The sequence below is a fragment of the Sander lucioperca genome, chromosome 18 (genome assembly GCF_008315115.2).
Source record: "Sander lucioperca isolate FBNREF2018 chromosome 18, SLUC_FBN_1.2, whole genome shotgun sequence".
Lineage (NCBI taxonomy): Eukaryota > Metazoa > Chordata > Actinopteri > Perciformes > Percidae > Sander > Sander lucioperca.
In genome coordinates this window covers 12,749,044-12,765,942 of record NC_050190.1, presented here as the reverse complement: position 1 = coordinate 12,765,942, position 16,899 = coordinate 12,749,044, and the positions used below count along the sequence as shown (strand labels likewise).

General features: G+C 41.3%; 2 protein-coding genes across 4 annotated transcripts in view; one reads left to right on the top strand and one right to left on the bottom strand.

Moving 5' to 3' along the window:
* The first annotated feature begins 223 nt into the window (after positions 1 to 223).
* prph2la (peripherin 2-like a) lies at positions 224 to 4,518 on the top strand. Of its 3 annotated transcripts, XR_004895705.1 has the most exons (5): positions 224 to 369; positions 547 to 1,348; positions 1,530 to 1,776; positions 3,140 to 3,586; positions 3,663 to 4,518. XR_004895705.1 is itself a non-coding variant. In XM_031279089.2 (4 exons), exons 2-4 carry the CDS (start codon positions 768 to 770, stop codon positions 3,410 to 3,412), a joined length of 1,101 nt encoding a protein of 366 aa, XP_031134949.1. In that variant the 5' UTR covers positions 224 to 369; positions 547 to 767; the 3' UTR covers positions 3,413 to 4,518. The 3 variants fall into 3 exon arrangements, 2 of the variants coding, with proteins under 2 accessions (XP_031134949.1, XP_031134950.1); XM_031279089.2 differs by having other exon boundaries at positions 3,140 to 4,518; XM_031279090.2 differs by having other exon boundaries at positions 225 to 369; positions 567 to 1,348; positions 3,140 to 4,518.
* A 264-nt stretch (positions 4,519 to 4,782) lies between these two features.
* ubr1 (ubiquitin protein ligase E3 component n-recognin 1) overlaps positions 4,783 to 16,899 on the bottom strand; it is a 20,576-nt gene continuing 8,459 nt past the window's right edge. Inside the window, exons 12-47 of the mRNA XM_031279082.2 lie at positions 16,682 to 16,839; positions 16,499 to 16,598; positions 16,237 to 16,365; positions 15,907 to 16,087; positions 15,765 to 15,817; positions 15,500 to 15,610; positions 14,701 to 14,766; positions 14,497 to 14,598; positions 14,344 to 14,407; positions 14,131 to 14,255; positions 13,982 to 14,034; positions 13,789 to 13,891; positions 13,651 to 13,699; positions 13,361 to 13,515; positions 13,154 to 13,253; positions 12,930 to 13,033; positions 12,740 to 12,820; positions 11,725 to 11,906; positions 11,421 to 11,629; positions 11,230 to 11,329; positions 10,940 to 11,092; positions 10,752 to 10,852; positions 10,135 to 10,234; positions 9,890 to 10,038; positions 9,736 to 9,791; positions 9,530 to 9,626; positions 9,305 to 9,372; positions 9,061 to 9,208; positions 8,912 to 8,981; positions 7,713 to 7,849; positions 7,524 to 7,632; positions 7,359 to 7,415; positions 7,196 to 7,273; positions 6,922 to 7,092; positions 6,673 to 6,774; positions 4,783 to 6,068 (exon numbers count right to left, since the gene is read on the bottom strand). Coding sequence (XP_031134942.1) covers positions 5,927 to 6,068; positions 6,673 to 6,774; positions 6,922 to 7,092; positions 7,196 to 7,273; positions 7,359 to 7,415; positions 7,524 to 7,632; positions 7,713 to 7,849; positions 8,912 to 8,981; positions 9,061 to 9,208; positions 9,305 to 9,372; positions 9,530 to 9,626; positions 9,736 to 9,791; positions 9,890 to 10,038; positions 10,135 to 10,234; positions 10,752 to 10,852; positions 10,940 to 11,092; positions 11,230 to 11,329; positions 11,421 to 11,629; positions 11,725 to 11,906; positions 12,740 to 12,820; positions 12,930 to 13,033; positions 13,154 to 13,253; positions 13,361 to 13,515; positions 13,651 to 13,699; positions 13,789 to 13,891; positions 13,982 to 14,034; positions 14,131 to 14,255; positions 14,344 to 14,407; positions 14,497 to 14,598; positions 14,701 to 14,766; positions 15,500 to 15,610; positions 15,765 to 15,817; positions 15,907 to 16,087; positions 16,237 to 16,365; positions 16,499 to 16,598; positions 16,682 to 16,839 — 3,963 coding nt within the window. The 3' untranslated portion in view covers positions 4,783 to 5,926. The remainder of the gene's footprint in view (positions 6,069 to 6,672; positions 6,775 to 6,921; positions 7,093 to 7,195; positions 7,274 to 7,358; positions 7,416 to 7,523; positions 7,633 to 7,712; positions 7,850 to 8,911; positions 8,982 to 9,060; positions 9,209 to 9,304; positions 9,373 to 9,529; positions 9,627 to 9,735; positions 9,792 to 9,889; positions 10,039 to 10,134; positions 10,235 to 10,751; positions 10,853 to 10,939; positions 11,093 to 11,229; positions 11,330 to 11,420; positions 11,630 to 11,724; positions 11,907 to 12,739; positions 12,821 to 12,929; positions 13,034 to 13,153; positions 13,254 to 13,360; positions 13,516 to 13,650; positions 13,700 to 13,788; positions 13,892 to 13,981; positions 14,035 to 14,130; positions 14,256 to 14,343; positions 14,408 to 14,496; positions 14,599 to 14,700; positions 14,767 to 15,499; positions 15,611 to 15,764; positions 15,818 to 15,906; positions 16,088 to 16,236; positions 16,366 to 16,498; positions 16,599 to 16,681; positions 16,840 to 16,899) is intronic.

Sequence of the window (16,899 nt, the reverse complement as noted above, 5' to 3'; positions counted from 1 at the left end):
TAGTTGACTCTTTATGACCTTTATTTACTTTTGTATATTATATGTCCAGTTGGATGTCTCTTTTTTACTACTACAAAAATGAAAACACACAATGGCCATCATCCATTACTCTCACAGTGCAGGGACAGTCAGATATGCGTAGGTGGCAGAAGGTGGGTCCAAATCCCTCTTGGGCCCAGGGCTGATTAATGATTAAAGGGGATTAGGAGGAGGGTCAGGACTTGGCTACTAGTCTCGCTGTGATGCTGCCTTTATACTATCTGTGTTGCTATGACCACTTGCCTCTCTCAGGACTAAATCTGAGGATGTCAGCAGGGAAACAGAGGAGAACGATGTCAGATGTTCAATGTGGATGCTGACCCAAATAAGGTAGGTACAGTGGACTTCTTATTTCTTAAATTTTATTTTTAGGAGCTTTGTCCAGAAAGACATGTCAGGACAACTGGATTTAAAAGGAAAAATATGTTTTAAACCAAATTACATCTTGTTGAACTTCTCTCAGTTTGTTTACAACTGATCACATGTCATTGTATTTTGTCTTAACAGTGTTCTCCATGCATCTACAGTATAACCATAATGCAGTGTCCACAAGATATCTATCACGACTACCAGGCTAAGCTGCTTAAGAGAGGACCTTCAGAGAACTGTACAACAAATCCCCCTCCCCTTGGTCCCCCACACTCCCTGGAGGATAACCTGTTCCTCTCCCCTGCTCTACCTGTGTCCCACCCTTAATCCTCCCTTAGACTTAGAGGTATAGATACACGATGGCGGTCTTGAGATTGAGGTTCACCAAGACCAAGAGAGACAAGCTGGCTCAGGTGCTGTGGATTCTGAACTGGATCTCAGTGGTGACAGGGGTCATCCTGTTCAGCCTGGGGCTCTTCCTCAAGGTGGAGATCAACAAGCGAGGAGAGCTGATGGCTGAGAGGGACATCCAGTACGTGCCCAACATGCTAATCGCTGTGGGCATCATCGCCTGTGCCATAAACTTCCTGGGTGGGAAGATCTGCTACGACTGCGTAGACACCACCAAGTTCTTGCGCTGGAAGCTGATCATGCTGCCCTACATAATTTGTACCTTCTTCTTCACCTTCTGTGTGTTGGTGGGGGCTCTGATGTGTTACAGCATGCATGGGGAGCTAGAGGAGTCTCTGAACCTGGGGCTGGCAGAGGCCATCAGGTTCTACAAGGACACAGACACACCAGGACGATGCTTCCTGAAGCGAACTGTGGACATGCTGCATATAGAGTTCCAGTGCTGTGGGAACAATGGCTATAAAGATTGGTTTCAAATCCAGTGGATCAGCAACCGTTACCTGGATATGTCCAAAAAAGAGGTGGCGGAGTAGGTGCAAGAGAGTATATTCAAACTAAAGATGACGTAAAACAGGACTTTGTAAAAGTTACTGACATCATTTTAGTACAGTCCCAAACAAAGACACACTAAGGTCAAATATTTCACACACTGCTGCATAAAAAGTATAAAGTCAGATCCTGAGTTTCTCCTTCTTTTTCCTTCTTTCTAGCCGATTAAGAAGTAACGTGGAGGGGAAGTACCTGATAGACGGAGTGCCCTTCAGCTGCTGCAACATCAACTCCCCTCGGCCCTGCATCCAGCAGCAGATCACCAACAATTCCGCTCACTTCAACTATGAGCACCAGACGGAAGAGCTGAACCTGTGGATGAAAGGGTGTCGCCAGGCGCTGCTGGAGTACTACACCCACATCATGCAGTCCATTGGCCTCACAGTCCTCATCACCTGGCTGTTTGAGGTGAGGAGAGACAGGTTTATAACAACATAATGTTTTAATGGGGAAGTTAAAGGGTAACTCCACTTTTTTTACACACCAAAGTTTGTTCCAGGTCTTGGGGGGTTCTATGCATAATATATGTCAAAAAAGTTATACAGCTTATGTGGCCCCACTAGTCTGATAAATTGCCTCAAGTGACGTAACTTGAGGCAATGTTGACATCCGTAGCCCGCTTGTTTGTGTTAAAGCTAGGTTTATGCTCACTGTTAGCATAACACCTGAATCTCTAACCTAATGGCGCTTTTCCATTACATGGTACCTGCTCGACTCGCCTCGACTCTACTCGCTTTTTTTGGTTTTCCATTACGAAAAAAAGTACCTGGTACCTGCTAACAGGTACTTTTTTTAGTACCACCTCAGTTGAGATTCCAAGCGAGCTGAGCCGATACCAAAAGGTGACATGAAAGCGACAGACGGGGGTGTCCTGAACAAACCTGCCATTTTTGAATAGTTTAGCCAGCTGTGTTTTTATTGCTGCTTCCAGCTTCATTTGAAACAAAATGTGTCTTCTGGCTGTGGCAACAACAACACACACCAACAACACACCTTCGACGTTCTGTGTGTGTGTGTCGCGTTAGGTCACGGCAGTGATATAAGACGACCAGCCACGCTGAGGCGGTACTAAAATCTGCAATGGAAAACGGACGCACAGTGTGTCGAGTCAAGTCGAGGCGAGTAGAGTCGAGGCGAGTCGAGCAGGTATCAAGTAATGGAAAAACGCCATAAATGTTTCTGGTCCAGTTGCATTGTGGGTAATGTAGGCACCATGGGTTTGACAAGGAAGAAGAGTGCTTGGAATGAAAAAAAAAAAGACCACATCTCTGGTTATGCTGCATCGTTTTTGATCTTTTGAAGTTGTTATGGGAGTGCAATGCTAAATCAGTGCAGTTCTCTTTAAGAGACAGGGTTCTCCAAAAAAAGCTGCATTTGTGCTGGTGTGTTGCAGTAAACTCTTCTTTATCTTAAAACTGTTTGAAATATGAGACATTATCCTCTCAGATAAGTTAAATCACTTAAAAGGTAATAAGAAAAGGTTGGCTGGTGGCTTTTTCTTTTCTCACATTTAAAAAATACATAGCAATAGCACTAACACTGTGATTGCACATTCACTTCACACACTTGCAGTACTAATCCTTGAGCAAATCTCTACTGTCATATTATCTCTGGGTCGTCCATGCAGCACCTGAAGTGGACTCTACTATTGTCCTCTACTCAGTTTAAATTACTGTAGGTCAGATACAAAATGACCCCATACCAAACGAAACATACAAAACTACTTCTTTGACCTATTGTAATAATATCTAATATCTGTGTCTTGTTTTAGCTGTCGGTGTTGACAGGGGTTCGTTACCTCCAGACCTCCCTGGAAAATGTGCTGAGACAAGGCGACCTCGACTCTGAGTCTGATGGCTGGCTGCTGGAAAACAGCTTTATGGAAACTGCCCGCACCAACCTGAACATCATCAAGAGCCTTGGCAAGAGCAACCAGATAGACACAGCCAACAATGGAGATCCCAACATTAACGTTCCCTCCACCTCTAAAGCACACTATGGGCCGGACAATGTGCCACCAAATGAAATACCTGAAGCCAGTTGACCTTTCTCAGGCCTCAGTGAACAGCATCCCTGAAGGCCTAAGTAAGGGCCTTTTCCTCGTTACTTAAAAAGAGTTGTTACGTTACATTTATTGGTTGTTATCCATATAAGTCAAGAATTAGAACTAAGAAATACCTATACAGAAGTGTTTGTGTATGGAAACTAAAATATATTGTGGGAAATATCACCCAATAATATATAATACATTTCCTAGTATGGCAGTAGCTCTTTTCCAAAATGCAGATAATGCCTTGTTGACTTTTTACAATTATTAATGATTTATTATTATATTACATATTTTTTGTACATCTGTCTTCTGTTTTCTGATATGTTATTGCCTGTGTATCGTGATTTTGCAACGTGTACAAAACGTCGTACAGCCGTCAGTTGCAACACTGGAATCAAAATGAACATGAAATATATAATTGTTTGATGAAGACAATTAGTGATTAGTGATGTGGGTCGTTGAAGTTGAAGCCCACATTTTTTGTCTGATTTTGCTTCAAAGTATGATAGAAAATGCAGTCAACATTTTTTTTGAAATTACTATAGCAAGAATGTAAGAGATATATAAATTAAATTCCACAAATGTAAGCACAGGGTGCTTTGACTTGAAATCTACATTAGTTCTGGTTGATAAAATCAATAGTAACATTTTTGGATCCTTGCTGTGCATTTTACCGGACTTTAGCAAACAAAGTTGTACCAATGTAATAGAGTACACATCACATCATCCATTTTTAACGGTTAAGCCATCACTGCAATGACTCTTATGTGCCTCAGCAATGCCACCATAGTCTTATGAAAGATTGTCATTTTCACTGGGATGAGCAACCAAAAGCTTGACAAACACGTTCTGAGCTGGTGATGGTCGGATTTTGTTGTTTGTGATTGTTTTATAAGGGATCCAAACCAGTACACTGCAAACTAGACTTCCATGTCTTACTTTGTTTTAATGATTAAGCCTTTGACATATTGGCAGGACATTGTCTGTTGGTCAAGGAAAGTCTGATTTTGTGCCTGTTTCAGGAATTATAGAGTACATGGCAGGTGAGAAGGAAAATTACAGCTTAAACATTGGGGGAAATAAAAATAAATAAATAAAAATGTGTGGTTTAATTAAGTTTTGATCATGTCGGTGAGACATTGAGTTAAAATGCAGCATCATAATTGTGAAATAAGAGAATTCTGCCGATTTTTGCCTCTCACTTGATGGATGGCGCAATATTGATGATGGAAACTAGATCATTAATTGATTATATGGGTGAGCAATGAGAAGAGATTTTTATTCCATAATAAAACAAATCTAATCCCCTAACACATCAGATATTATAGACACAAGCTGGATTCATGGCACAGGAGCAGTTCAGCTGTGTATTGGCTAGAGTCTTTATTTCCACAGCCTGGAAGTCAAATAGTACTGTCAAACAACACAAAAAGGAGGACATTTTTTATTCACACATATTTACTTTTCAATAAAAAGTCAATTCCCTTCCTAAATAGAACATTGATTTTTGTATTACTTAAATTAAATTTGTGTTAAATGGATTCCCACGACATGGTGAAATGTGACTCAAATAATCTGTCTAGCAATGGTCCCCTCGATAAGTTTTAATCATTACAAACATACAGTGGATATCTGATCATCATAATCACTTTGTCCTAATAGGATTTGTAGCTTCTTTTCATTTAATTCACTCACTGAATCTTGACGTCAGTGAGGACTTACAACCATAAATGTCAAAATGTGGCTGAAATATTCAGAAAACTTTATAGTGTCAAAATGTCTTATCATTAAATGCATCTATAACAGGAAATCATGGAGGCATGTTAGTGTATACGCCTTTCAGAATACTGAGTTTGTTTTAATACAACTTTAAAAATAATGTACTCCATACATGTTTTAACCATTACATATGCTTCTATATGTGAGTAAAGGTGACAGTAGGATGTGGCTGCATCATTTGGACCTTTTACATAATGGTCGAAAGCAAAAATGTGTGAGATCTCTGACCATGCCTTATTTTCAAATGAACCCAGCAACTCAACAATTATAACTTATGACAAATCATAATTGCTAACACCAAAAGAGAATGCAGAAAATTCACAGCATTACTGAGAAAAAACAAATATATAAACTGATAACTGAAACATTTTTGTGTGTATCTGATGCTTTTCTTTATTTGAATGAGCCTTTTTGCAAATAACAATTCTCTAGGAGAAACTCATTATCACAGCAGACAATCAAATTAAAACAAGGCGACTTGGGTTTACTCATTATTCATCACCCTCCACTATTCTTCCTCTTTTGACTGTCCCTCCTCTCTCGACTCCAGCAGGGGTTTCATCACGGAGGGATTGGCTGTTTAGGTTTTGTGTGTGTGTGTGTGTGTGTGTGTGTGTGTGTGTGTGTGTGTGTGTGTGTGCGTGTGTGTGTGTGCCTTAGGGGCATTGGAGCAGATTGTGCTCTATGGCTGTGCTCTTAACTTCCCGGCCACCAGAGCTGGAGCAATCATCACAACATCTGCCACTCAAAGGCAAACATAACGTTGACCACCTCTAGGCTGCGGGCAATTTCTTCCAGGATGCAGTGCTGCTGCCACAGCTGGTTCAGTTTCTTGTAGCGCTCTGGGCAAAGGTGCAATGGATTGCCCCTTCTAGAAATTAAAAGACAGAAGGCCTGATTTATTCAAGGGTTTGTCCAAAAAAAACACAATACATTTCATACTGTATATGACAAAATGATGTACTTCATGGCCATGCCTATATGCTGCCTACAGAAGCAGTAATGTTTCATATGATTAGTAGTTTTCTTTCAGTGACCGCATTGTTGAATGACATTAAACTCTGCAAGACTTTGATGGAAGACTTTTGCAAAATAGGACAGCGTGACTTGTACAGTGTTCTTCTGCACCAAAATTTGACTAAATAAAATTAAACATGTGTCATATAAGCTTGCTCCTAATCTGGAAATCAAGTCTTTTTGGTCTAGTACAGGACACATGGTGTTATTGATGAAAAGCACCAGGCCCAGCAAATATTTTCCAAATGCAGGTTTGTAACACAATTACTGCAGTAGACCAAAAGCTGCAGCTGTAACACTCATCGTCTGCAGGTGGTGGATGGGTTTAAATTGCAGCAGCTTTCACCTATTTGCCTGTAGGAGGCAATATGCATGTACATATACACATGTCTACATTTGCAATTCTAAGCAGAAGTTAATAACAGTTTGGCACCTGGAAAATAAGTTAAAATCCTTACCCAAGGTGAGGATCAGTCTCCCCATAATCATCTAGGTAAGGAGCAGGGTATGTGCTTCCTCGAGTCTTACTGGCCATCAGCACAATTTCACACTCTCTTATCCTGTCAACATGAAATCAAACATCATTGATAAAGCAAATTTCAAGCAACAAAGAATACAATTCAAAGTTTAAAAAAATGCAGTTAAAATCAAGTTTTAGAGCTGAAAAATAATTCTCTTGATCCATATAAGGCCTAGAATTGACCCACCTGAGGAACATGCCCACTCCAGCACCACAGGTAGCAGCGTGGGCAGTGCAAGCTCCCACATCTTCTCCATCCAGCTGGCTGAGACAGCAGGAGCTCTGAGAGCACAGCATGGCCCCACAAAACAGGCATAGGGTCGGATGCTTCCTGTCATCATCTGTAGACTTGGGGCACCTGAGGACAAAGTACAAAGTAGACAAGTGGGTTGAACATCTCTGGCAGATTTCCCACTGAAAGGTGATAATTGAAAGGACTTCAATCCCCACTCCCCACTTACTGAAAATGGCTGGCTTGGTTAAGGAGAGCACTGTAATCCTCAGGAAGATCAATCAAACGATTCCTTCTCCTGGGGTATCTGGAGAGTTTATTGATCAATTATTAGGTGATGTTTTATTAGAAAATATAAGTGGGACTAAAAGAATACAAAGGCCAAAGTCTACCTGACTGTCTGGATGTTGCCTTTCATGGCTTTAGTTACAGCTGGGCTCCCACTCCACCTAAGGAGGAAAAAGAATAGTCATAAAACCGCTCACCTCTCCAGTCAATATGAAAAGATCACTGATCAAATACATTGGCCTTGCCTCAATGTTTATCACATACTGTACCTTTGCATCAGTGGAGTAACAGTGTCTCTGTGGTCTTGGAAGAGCTGGAACACATTGGAGGGTAGTGCCAAGTAGCTGCATAGCGCCTCCATCTGACCTTGAGAAGTAACTGCAAAGACCCAAAATGTCACCTTGAATTCATTAAATCGTCATTTGTAGTATGCTAAAATTATATAATACTTCACCTACCAGCAGTACTAGAAAGCTCCTCTGGAGGATGTACTCCTGTAAGGCAACTGAAAAAGAGAGCAGCACAGCGCAGGAAAGGTTCGATTCCTCTGTTCACCCTTTCTGCCACGGAGCTGCCGGACACATCTGGAATCAGCCTGATGAGCAAACCCCAGAAAAATCTGTCAAACAAGCTGAGGGCAGTCCACATTACCGTGTACATCACTGAGCATGCAGCATGGAGAGGGAACAAGGAGCAAAGTTTGCCTCTACTAAGTGAACATTTGTTTCCATTACAACCAGGTGAGGTTGATTCCTGTCCAGTTTGATTATGAAGAAGGCTAATACAAAATAAATGTTCATGTTCCTAAGAAAAAAGGTGTTTGGTTTTAACCCTAGGACAGCATTTACAATGGCAAGGGTTTAAAAACATTTAATTTTTGTTTTTTTTTCCTGTCAAGAGCTGCCATTTAAATTGTGAATGAACAGAAATCATTTAGTTTCAGGTTTGAAAAAGAACAATTTTCTCCTTATTGCAGGGTAAAAGGGACGGTCAAACTGAGCTTACAAATTAACGTGGGTTGGTAGAAATGCAGATTTCAAACAAACCATTGTAGGGAAAAAACAAATTTGCCACCAAGGAGCTTACATTTTTAGAGACTCAATTTCAGCAGCAGTAATTCTTTGGACACAGTTCCATTTTTATTTTTTTTACTAGATAAATTCTGAGCTTAGTAGTGTGACCTTTAGAAGAAATATTAAGCTTTCACCTAAATAAGAAAAAGAGACTTCATTCATTGAATATATGTATACATACATATCAGCCAATAATTTCAACAACTTTAAATTTCATAATCAAGGTAACACACATCTTTTAGCTAATATTCTGTTCGTGAGTTTTGAACTCAAATGAAATGCACATCTAAACGCATGATTATACAGCCAGGAAACCTATTCCCTGCCATGCTTGTCGTAGCGTTAAATGGTTGTTGCTGCATGTTGCTGTGTATGCTGGCATTTTTAACAAAAATTGGTGTGTCATTCAGTAGGGTAGAGAGAGTGTACCTTATTCACTTTTAGTTTGCCACAAAACTAATACAAGATAACTGAAATTTAATTCAGATCTCATACATACTAGTGACTAAATGTCAAACAAACTTTGCTCATTCTGCTCATGTATTTTGCCAGAGAAATAATATGATGATGAGAAACACTTGTACCACACTGTAGTGTACAGCTCTGATGCTGCTCTCGCCTCCTCCGTCTCCTCTCCAGCCACCGCAGGGAAATCTAAGTAGAAATGACACCTTTATTTAATCATCCTTGTTATTGTACTACGTTCTAAAGGTAGTTCAGTAAATGTTTGTACCTTTAGAGGAAATGAGGACCTGCAGCATATGAGCCATGGTGACTAGATGCAGGATGTGCAGGTGGTTGTAGGCAGAGCTGACTGCAGACGGCTGTAAGTCTACAGCCTCCTCCTGATACAGTGCAGGTATAGACAACACCAACCCCACCTGACAAAACACAACAAGAACTTGTTGAGAGATGAGGACAAGACAAGTTGGAGTCTATCATTCTCAACAAAGCTGTTCCCTCTAGGTGGAACCTACCAGAAGATGGAAAAAGTCCACCTCCAGAAGAGAAGGGCTGTTTTTTCTGCCAATGCCCGGAAGCAAAACTGGGGAAAGAAGTCACAGTTATGACCACAAGCCATAACATATAGCACATTTCATACTTCGAGGAAATCACAATATGCTTCACATGGAAGAAAGCTGTGCAATTTCTACAATTTTTACTTTTCCAGTAAATGGATGTATTCTTAAATGACCACATACCCCCCAACATGTCGTGGAAGTGCCTTTGAATGACAGCCTGGGAGCTCTTAAGTCTCTGAGCTGCTGAAAACTGAACAATTGCCTTCAGACCTGCAAGCTAAAATAGACAAGCATTTCAGAAACTGATGTCTGACCAAGCTAAACCTAAACCATGATACATTACATGCATTATTTGACAGCTGTTGACGAGTCATGAGGCATCCAACCTGTCTGTTTTGTAAGGACCCAAACAGTGGCTTTCCCTCTTCCTGCAATATGTTTTCTGTGAAGACATGTAAATGTTTTTTTGAATTAAATTGAAAAATAAAACACAAAAAAAGCGACAGATTGACACAATAAGCCTTGTAACTCCTACTGTACCTATGGCCTGAATAGTGAAGGCACATGTGTTCCAAGCCATAATGGGCACATGTGGGCACAGCTCATTGGGTGCCGTCTGCAGTCCCACCCTGTGAACTGTGGTGGCGCAAACAACCAGCATCTCCGCTATGCTGTCGGAGAACTTCCTCCTGAAAACAACCACCAGCATAGAGTTCAAACTTGTGTGCTAAACAAAAAACATTAGATACTTGAGGCACACCAAAGGAGCTGACAGTTTCACTCACGGTTCTTGTACACCATAGCTCAGAATGGATCTAAAGTCTGACTGGCCCTCTCCACACAGCCCCGTGTCCCCATCAACACTACTGCCTTCTGTGTTGCAATCTGCACGAGAGAGAGAAGATCAATTATAATCACCGGAGTGTCACACATCACAAACAACTAGGCATAATGACATTGGATGGTACTCATAAGTAACTACTGAAGCTGAATAACTGATATCGAGGTAAGCCACAATCAGAAAACGGGTACATGCAGAGGCTAGCATAAGGCTGTTTGTGAAGACCGTACGCTGCAAAATAAACAGTAAAAGCCCTCTATCAAATTAAGCTAATTATAGCTTTTATTATGAAGCAACTGCAGTGCTGAGTTCACATAAACAGCATACTAACATAACAGCCTTCACATGTGAGTCTGCCAGGTTAGTTGATGCTCTACATCCATATTGGGACATTTTGTGCATGTTTTCCATTGGTGGATCAGTTCTACCCAAGCAACACTGTAAGGCAAAGAGCTGCGGTGGCTGAACCTAAAACCTCCCACAACAGCAATGCCACATGCCTTCTTCTGTGCCACCCATCCAAAGATATGCAATCATGGTATGTTGAGTATGTCTTCTTACCATTATCCTGAGTGACTGACTTGAGTCCTTTAATCCTGGCAGAGATGATCTGAATCCAGCGAGGCAGGGTCAAATGCTGTCCAATTATCTCTGCATTTTCACTGTACATGGGAAACAAATAACTTCTATACATTTGTACAACCAACGATCTATTGCAGATTGGCATGAAGAAGGTGGACTGGACTTACTAGTTAAACGTTAGGGTTTCAAACGGGATGAGAGGGACAACAGTGTTGCACAGAGACTTGCACAGGGGACACAAGTACTCCCCATTCTCCAGGTCGATGATCAGCTCAGCATGGAGCCGGTTCCTGGTCATATTCTGAACAGCCTCAAAATATCTGAAAAATATAGAGAATAACACCTTAATGGCAAATTAACTGTCAACTGCGCCTTCTAACGGACCACACACACATACACACAAAGGGGAGCGCTGACAGAATAATAATTAGCAAATTTGGTTCTTGTAATAACTCACTTCTGCCAACATGTGGCATGCATGACATGTCCACAGCTGCCAGTGTGGGTGCCAACTGCCAGTTCAGGAGGCATGAAGAGGGGATATGATGTCCCTGTCCCTGAAGAGATAAATACAATGCACATATGAGTCAAATGTGTCAGAGTCAAATTACAGTTACAATTAAATAAAATCATAGTAAATGGACTGACCATCTGCTCTATTGGTCGGTATCTTTCCTCTGCACTGTGTCAGAACAGTGGACCTCTGGACACACGCAGTCAGCACCATGGCTGGAGCCTGGGCAACAACTTCCTGTTCTTCCTGACAAAGAATGCAGGTGAGCACCTCCCTCCCGGCCGGAGAGGAGCCTCGGTGGGGCCCGATGGCTACACACAGCTCCCTGTGCTCCATGAGACAGCTAGGTCGAATAAACGTAACCCAAAATAGAATTAGCCAAACACTAAGCTAAAAACACACTTTTTTTTTTTTTTTTTAATAAATAGTCCTTCTCACCTCTCAGTAGATGTAACAGGCTCTCCCTGTGTCCCGCTCTCTGGCATGTTCTCATACAGCATCTTGTTTGACTCAATGAAGTTTTTCTGCATTGCTGACATCTGGGCCATAATCTTCTGCCGGTGGAGTTTGGCTGCCTCTGCCTTCCTTTTGCGCTCAGCTTTCTCTTTGTCCTGAGCACTCTGGAATAATAACAAGTCAAACAGCAAAACTTCTCAGTACTAAGAAAATACACAATGCAATTCAGTTTGTGTTGTTTCTTATAATTTCATGACAGAGAGCTATATTGTGTTTGGCACCTTAACACCTTAAATCTACAATCACTTCCACCTTTTAATACTTTTAAAAACCTTTTAAAGTCAACTCTGACTGAACAGTGCAATTGCTTTTAACTAGGTGCCCTTTAAGTTGTATGTCTGTATTAGCTTAAGTGTAATGAATTGTTTGTGTTCTAGTATGTATAGTGTATGTATATAGATTTATGGTGTAGTATGTAACCTTTGTCCTGTTTTTTATGTATTTTGAAACTTTTTGCCACCAGTCTTGGCCAGGACTCCCTGGGAGAAGAGTTACTGTAACTCAATGGGACTTTTCCTGGTTAAATAAAGGATCCAACTGGAAAACCAAATGAATGGTGAGTTGGGATGCTGTAACCTAGGACGAGGGAGGTTGTGTCATGTAAAGACAGGGCAGCTCTGAGCTCTACAAGGCGTCTTTTAATTTGGATAATTGTATCTGCCCCCGAAATAGAGTTACAACTACAATTTTATTGTTGGAGACAATGGCATAAAGCTCTCTTGAATCTGTTATTTCATCTGCACTCATGCAACCACCAAATCTTCTAGTTACCCTGCCCAGAGCCTTCTTTGTAAAAAGCCCAGTTACTCACACTCACTGTGGCAGTATAGAACTTAACCTATAAGTACTTACCTAAAATAGAGCAAGCAAAAGTTAAGACCAGTCAATTGTATCATTAAATGCACAATTTTTATTTCATCATTTATTGTTCTTTTACCTCCTCTGGCTTGGTTGTATCCATGCTCATGGAGGCGGTTGGACTGGACTTCTCTCTAAGGCACTTGACAATTTCAAACATCTAGCAGAAAAAACATTCATATAAAATGATGAAGGTAACTACAAAATAAATGCATCAGTCTACAAAAATGAACTGTCAGAGATAAAAATGTATTAACTAAATAGCCTACCTGTAGAACCCATTTGACCATGTCGTTTTGAGCTTCAAGGGAAGGAACAGCCTTAATCTTGGACAACAAGAGGAACACTGACTTGCCGTGTTCTGAACCGATTCCTGGAAGAACAGAATAGACATTTATGCCACAAAACCAAACCAGTTTATAGCTTTGAGAACTATGTTGAATAGTAAGTGAGTGATGAAAAGATCCTACAAAACAATTTGTTTTTTACTTACTGCGGGCCTTGAGGCTGAAATCAAAGGTCACTTCCTCCACGGTGCTATGCTCAAGCTGCGTTTTCTCTTCAAGCAATGCCTGACCTATCAAGTGCAGGGCCTGTGTGGTAAATGCATGCATTTTGTTACTGCAAGTGGTTTAAATAATTAAAGGCAAATTCTGAGCAAGGCAGACTCTGTAAAGGAAAAAACACGTTTAATGTGTACCCTCTGGATCATGGCTTCTGTCCAATGAGTCGACCGGTCCTCTGCAGCTCTCTGCAGGACGCGTCTCAGGACGTGGATGATTATGTCACAGCAGAGCAAACGCACTATGCTGGAGAAAGCTAGGCAGAAGGCTGGAGGTACCGGTGGACGCAGAGCTAAAAAAAAAAAAAAAAAAAAAAAAAAGGTAATGTTAGTAGCGCTGATTCATTTGCAAGTGGAGTACAGATTGTCACATTTTGTAGCTATGCATAGGTGTGTGCAGGTGTATGCAGAGCAAAGACGTTGATCACCTTTATCATTGCCCTCCTGAGTCCTCCTCTTCTTCTGAGACTCTTCTGCCTGCAAACCGTAAAAGACAATGAAATGAGGAATATTAAACAAAAGTTGTATCAATTTAACGTAAAACTGGTGTTGAAACATTGCATTACCTTGCTATGCTGTGATCTTGAATAATGGTAGAAGAAAGGGTTGAATTCTACCAGACGCTCTTTTTTTAGTCCATACAATCCATGCCCTGACACACCCGGTTTTCTTAAAACAGTGCAGAACAGACAGATTAAACCCACTCTGGAATGACTATTAAGGAGAAAATTCATAAGCTCTTTCACAGTCTTTACATACTTGAAGGTGGCAACTTTGGTAATTACAGTCTCCAGGCCTGTTTCATGGCTCTCCTACAAAAAAAAACATTTTAACTTGTTATCAAATGATTATTCCCTTATAAAAACGTAGATACTAACTCTGGAATTTAGACAGTATGTGCAGCTTACGTTCTCCGGCAGACCCTTGACCAGGCTACTATGAGCCATGGGCTCAATGCACAGCAGGTGGATAACCTCCCTCATTGTCACGTCCTCTTTGGTCACCTGACTGACACCTGGGACATAGCGTTCACCTGGAAACACAAGACACAGACACTATAGTACAGTTTCTATCCAACCAACTAACTTCCCAAGTTTGATTAGTAGGATGTGACACTGTACCAATAATGACGATAAGGAGGTACAGCATCTCTTCTGTCAAGCGGTTCCACTGTGTCAGTTCATCCTGCAAATTGTGTTGCATTTCATCACTAAGTAGAGCATTAGGTGGCATAAAGTTTTTTTTTTCTGAATGATAGTTGAGGTGTTGCTTACCTGGTCTTTGCTTGAACAACTTCCATTAAAATAATCAAAGAGCTCAAATCTCAACAAGACCAGCATGAGGAAGTGGTTGGGGTCCATTTTGGAAGCAGCTATCTGTAAACAATTTGTAGGGACACATAGTTTATTATATAAATGGTAAGAGTAAGAGCATGAGGAAAATCCTCAAGACATTCTCAATGTCTGATTGCTACCAACCTGAAGCATGAGAATATCCTTATCGTACATCTCGTCCCTGCATTTTACATCCTGATAGTAGTAGACCTGACCATGTGAAAAAACAATGAATGTACTTGTCATTTGTTAATTGAAGAAATAATAACAGAGAGCATACTGAATAAAAGCAATGCCTTGAACAGCCAAAGGTAGGTATTTGGATATTCGTGTTTTTTTAAATACTGTATAATAACAGAATCCTTCCAAATGAAGGCCTTTAATTAAACCGAATGACATACATGTGTAGCAGCACAGTGTTTTCCATTTTAGCTCCATTTTCTCTTCTCTCCTTTGATCTCCATGTTTCACAGAGGGAGGGGCTTTGCACACACCCACACACACCCAGTGCAGAGCAGAGAGAAAGGTCCAGTGACGACTTGGCAGTCTGCTAACTTGTTGGTCTCGCAACCAATATTAGCTGCTCTTTCAACAATGTGATACTGAAAAAAACCTGCATGCAGGCTAAAATTCACTGTGGTATTCTGTCGGGATTAAGATATGAAAGCGATGGAAATCCGCTAGCAGATGGGCTAATTTATGCAGTGTAAACACTGAACCACTGCAGCACTATGCCGTCCATCTCAGCTGAGAACAGAGAAATGTCAGGATGACAGTCTACGAGGTCTGTGTGGTTATACTGCAGCAGCTTGGTGTCAATTTCAGACGCTTTAATAAAGGTGAACACAGTGAACTGGCTTGCGTAAAGCCACTGCTGTTGATTAGTACCTAGGCTTCGAAGCCCAGAAAATGGTATTTGGGACAGCCCTAGAATGCAGTATACCTGGCTGACCAATGAGAGCCCGTTTCTGCGCCACATTTCAGCTGAGACCTGTGCAGCCAGCACCACACAGCGTAGGGGATGTTCTGCCAGCTGGGTGCGGTCAAAGCTCTCCTGCAACAGACGGAGAAAAACCTTAACTCTCTAAAGCCAGCAGCGAAAGTTAAGACTGTTCATTCAATAAACACAACAACACAGCACACACTGAACCCTGAAATCAGTAGCTTACTAAACATTTAAATCATACTTTTTTTTTCATGTCACTTACAGAATCATCCAGACGTTCAACTGCCCCTGTCCTGCACAGAAGTACATACAGGCCTAGGGATTACAATGTACAGAGGAGTAAATTGACAGTAACAGAAAAATACCAATAAATCAATAGGAGTCTGAAATATAGGTTCTCCTACCAGCCAGTAGCCTGGAGATTGGCAGATGTATGCTGACAGGCTCCTGAGAAACTTTGTATGGACGAACATGAAGGATGTGCTTGCACATGTAGTAGTCAGTGGCCTCCCTATGGAAGGGCTGGTTATTGCACTGCATCAGGGCTTTGTGGCACTCTTCAAATGCAAGCTGCAAGATCTCGTCCTGAAGGGGCAAACAAGCAATAATTGACCACAGCAATTCACTCCTCAGCCTATTCTAAGTGCATGGAGAGTAAGGGAGGGGGTGTTAATAGTTATGCTCCCTCTATTTGTAGGATAATTGTTTGATGGACAAATTGTATGACAACTCACATCAGAGGAACACCAGTCCTGAAACATAGCAAGAATGTGGCGAAGCTGGATCTGAAGAGAAAAGCCAGCCTCCCATTCTGGCTCTACTGCAATGTGTTGACCAAACTGGCGCTTCACCTCCTCCATACCCTGGTAAGGTAGGTGAAAGAAGGCCAGGATTCATTAAATATATAGTTTGTCATGTTACTGTAAGCTGATGTACAGTAATATCCCTGGTATTACACACTATCAAAGAATGAATTAGGGTTGAGATAATTATTACCTGCATGCATCTGAGAAGCCCAAGAAAGGCTTTGAATCCCTCTATGAACTCTCTCCGCAGCTCTTCAGTCCATATTGAGGGTTTACTGATCAGAATATACCTGAGTGACAGAAGTTACATCTTAAATAAAGACCAAGAAAGTTAGGAACGAAAAGTTATTTAAAGTTTTGCCTGTTTAATGACCTGAGGTCGTGGAAGATGACCTGGATGCGTGCAAACTTGTCAGAGTTGTAGCCAAGGAAGAAGAAGCGATTGTTGTCATCCAGATGTTCACGCAGCAAATCCATGACTGTACCAACTATCACTTTAATGACATTGCCCTCTTCAATCAGCTGTCTGGCCTAGAAAAGGAACAGGAATGTGAGGACAGAGATGGATGTTAAGGCACAGATATATATATA

Coding starts and splice junctions, on each gene's coding strand:
- prph2la (XM_031279089.2), top strand. CDS start 768: ATGGCGGTCTTGAGATTGAGGTTCACCAAGACCAAGAGAGACAAGCTG. Junction 1,349..1,529: donor TCCAAAAAAGAGGTGGCGGA/GTAGGTGCAAGA, acceptor CCTTCTTTCTAG/CCGATTAAGAAGTAACGTGG. Junction 1,777..3,139: donor TCATCACCTGGCTGTTTGAG/GTGAGGAGAGAC, acceptor GTCTTGTTTTAG/CTGTCGGTGTTGACAGGGGT.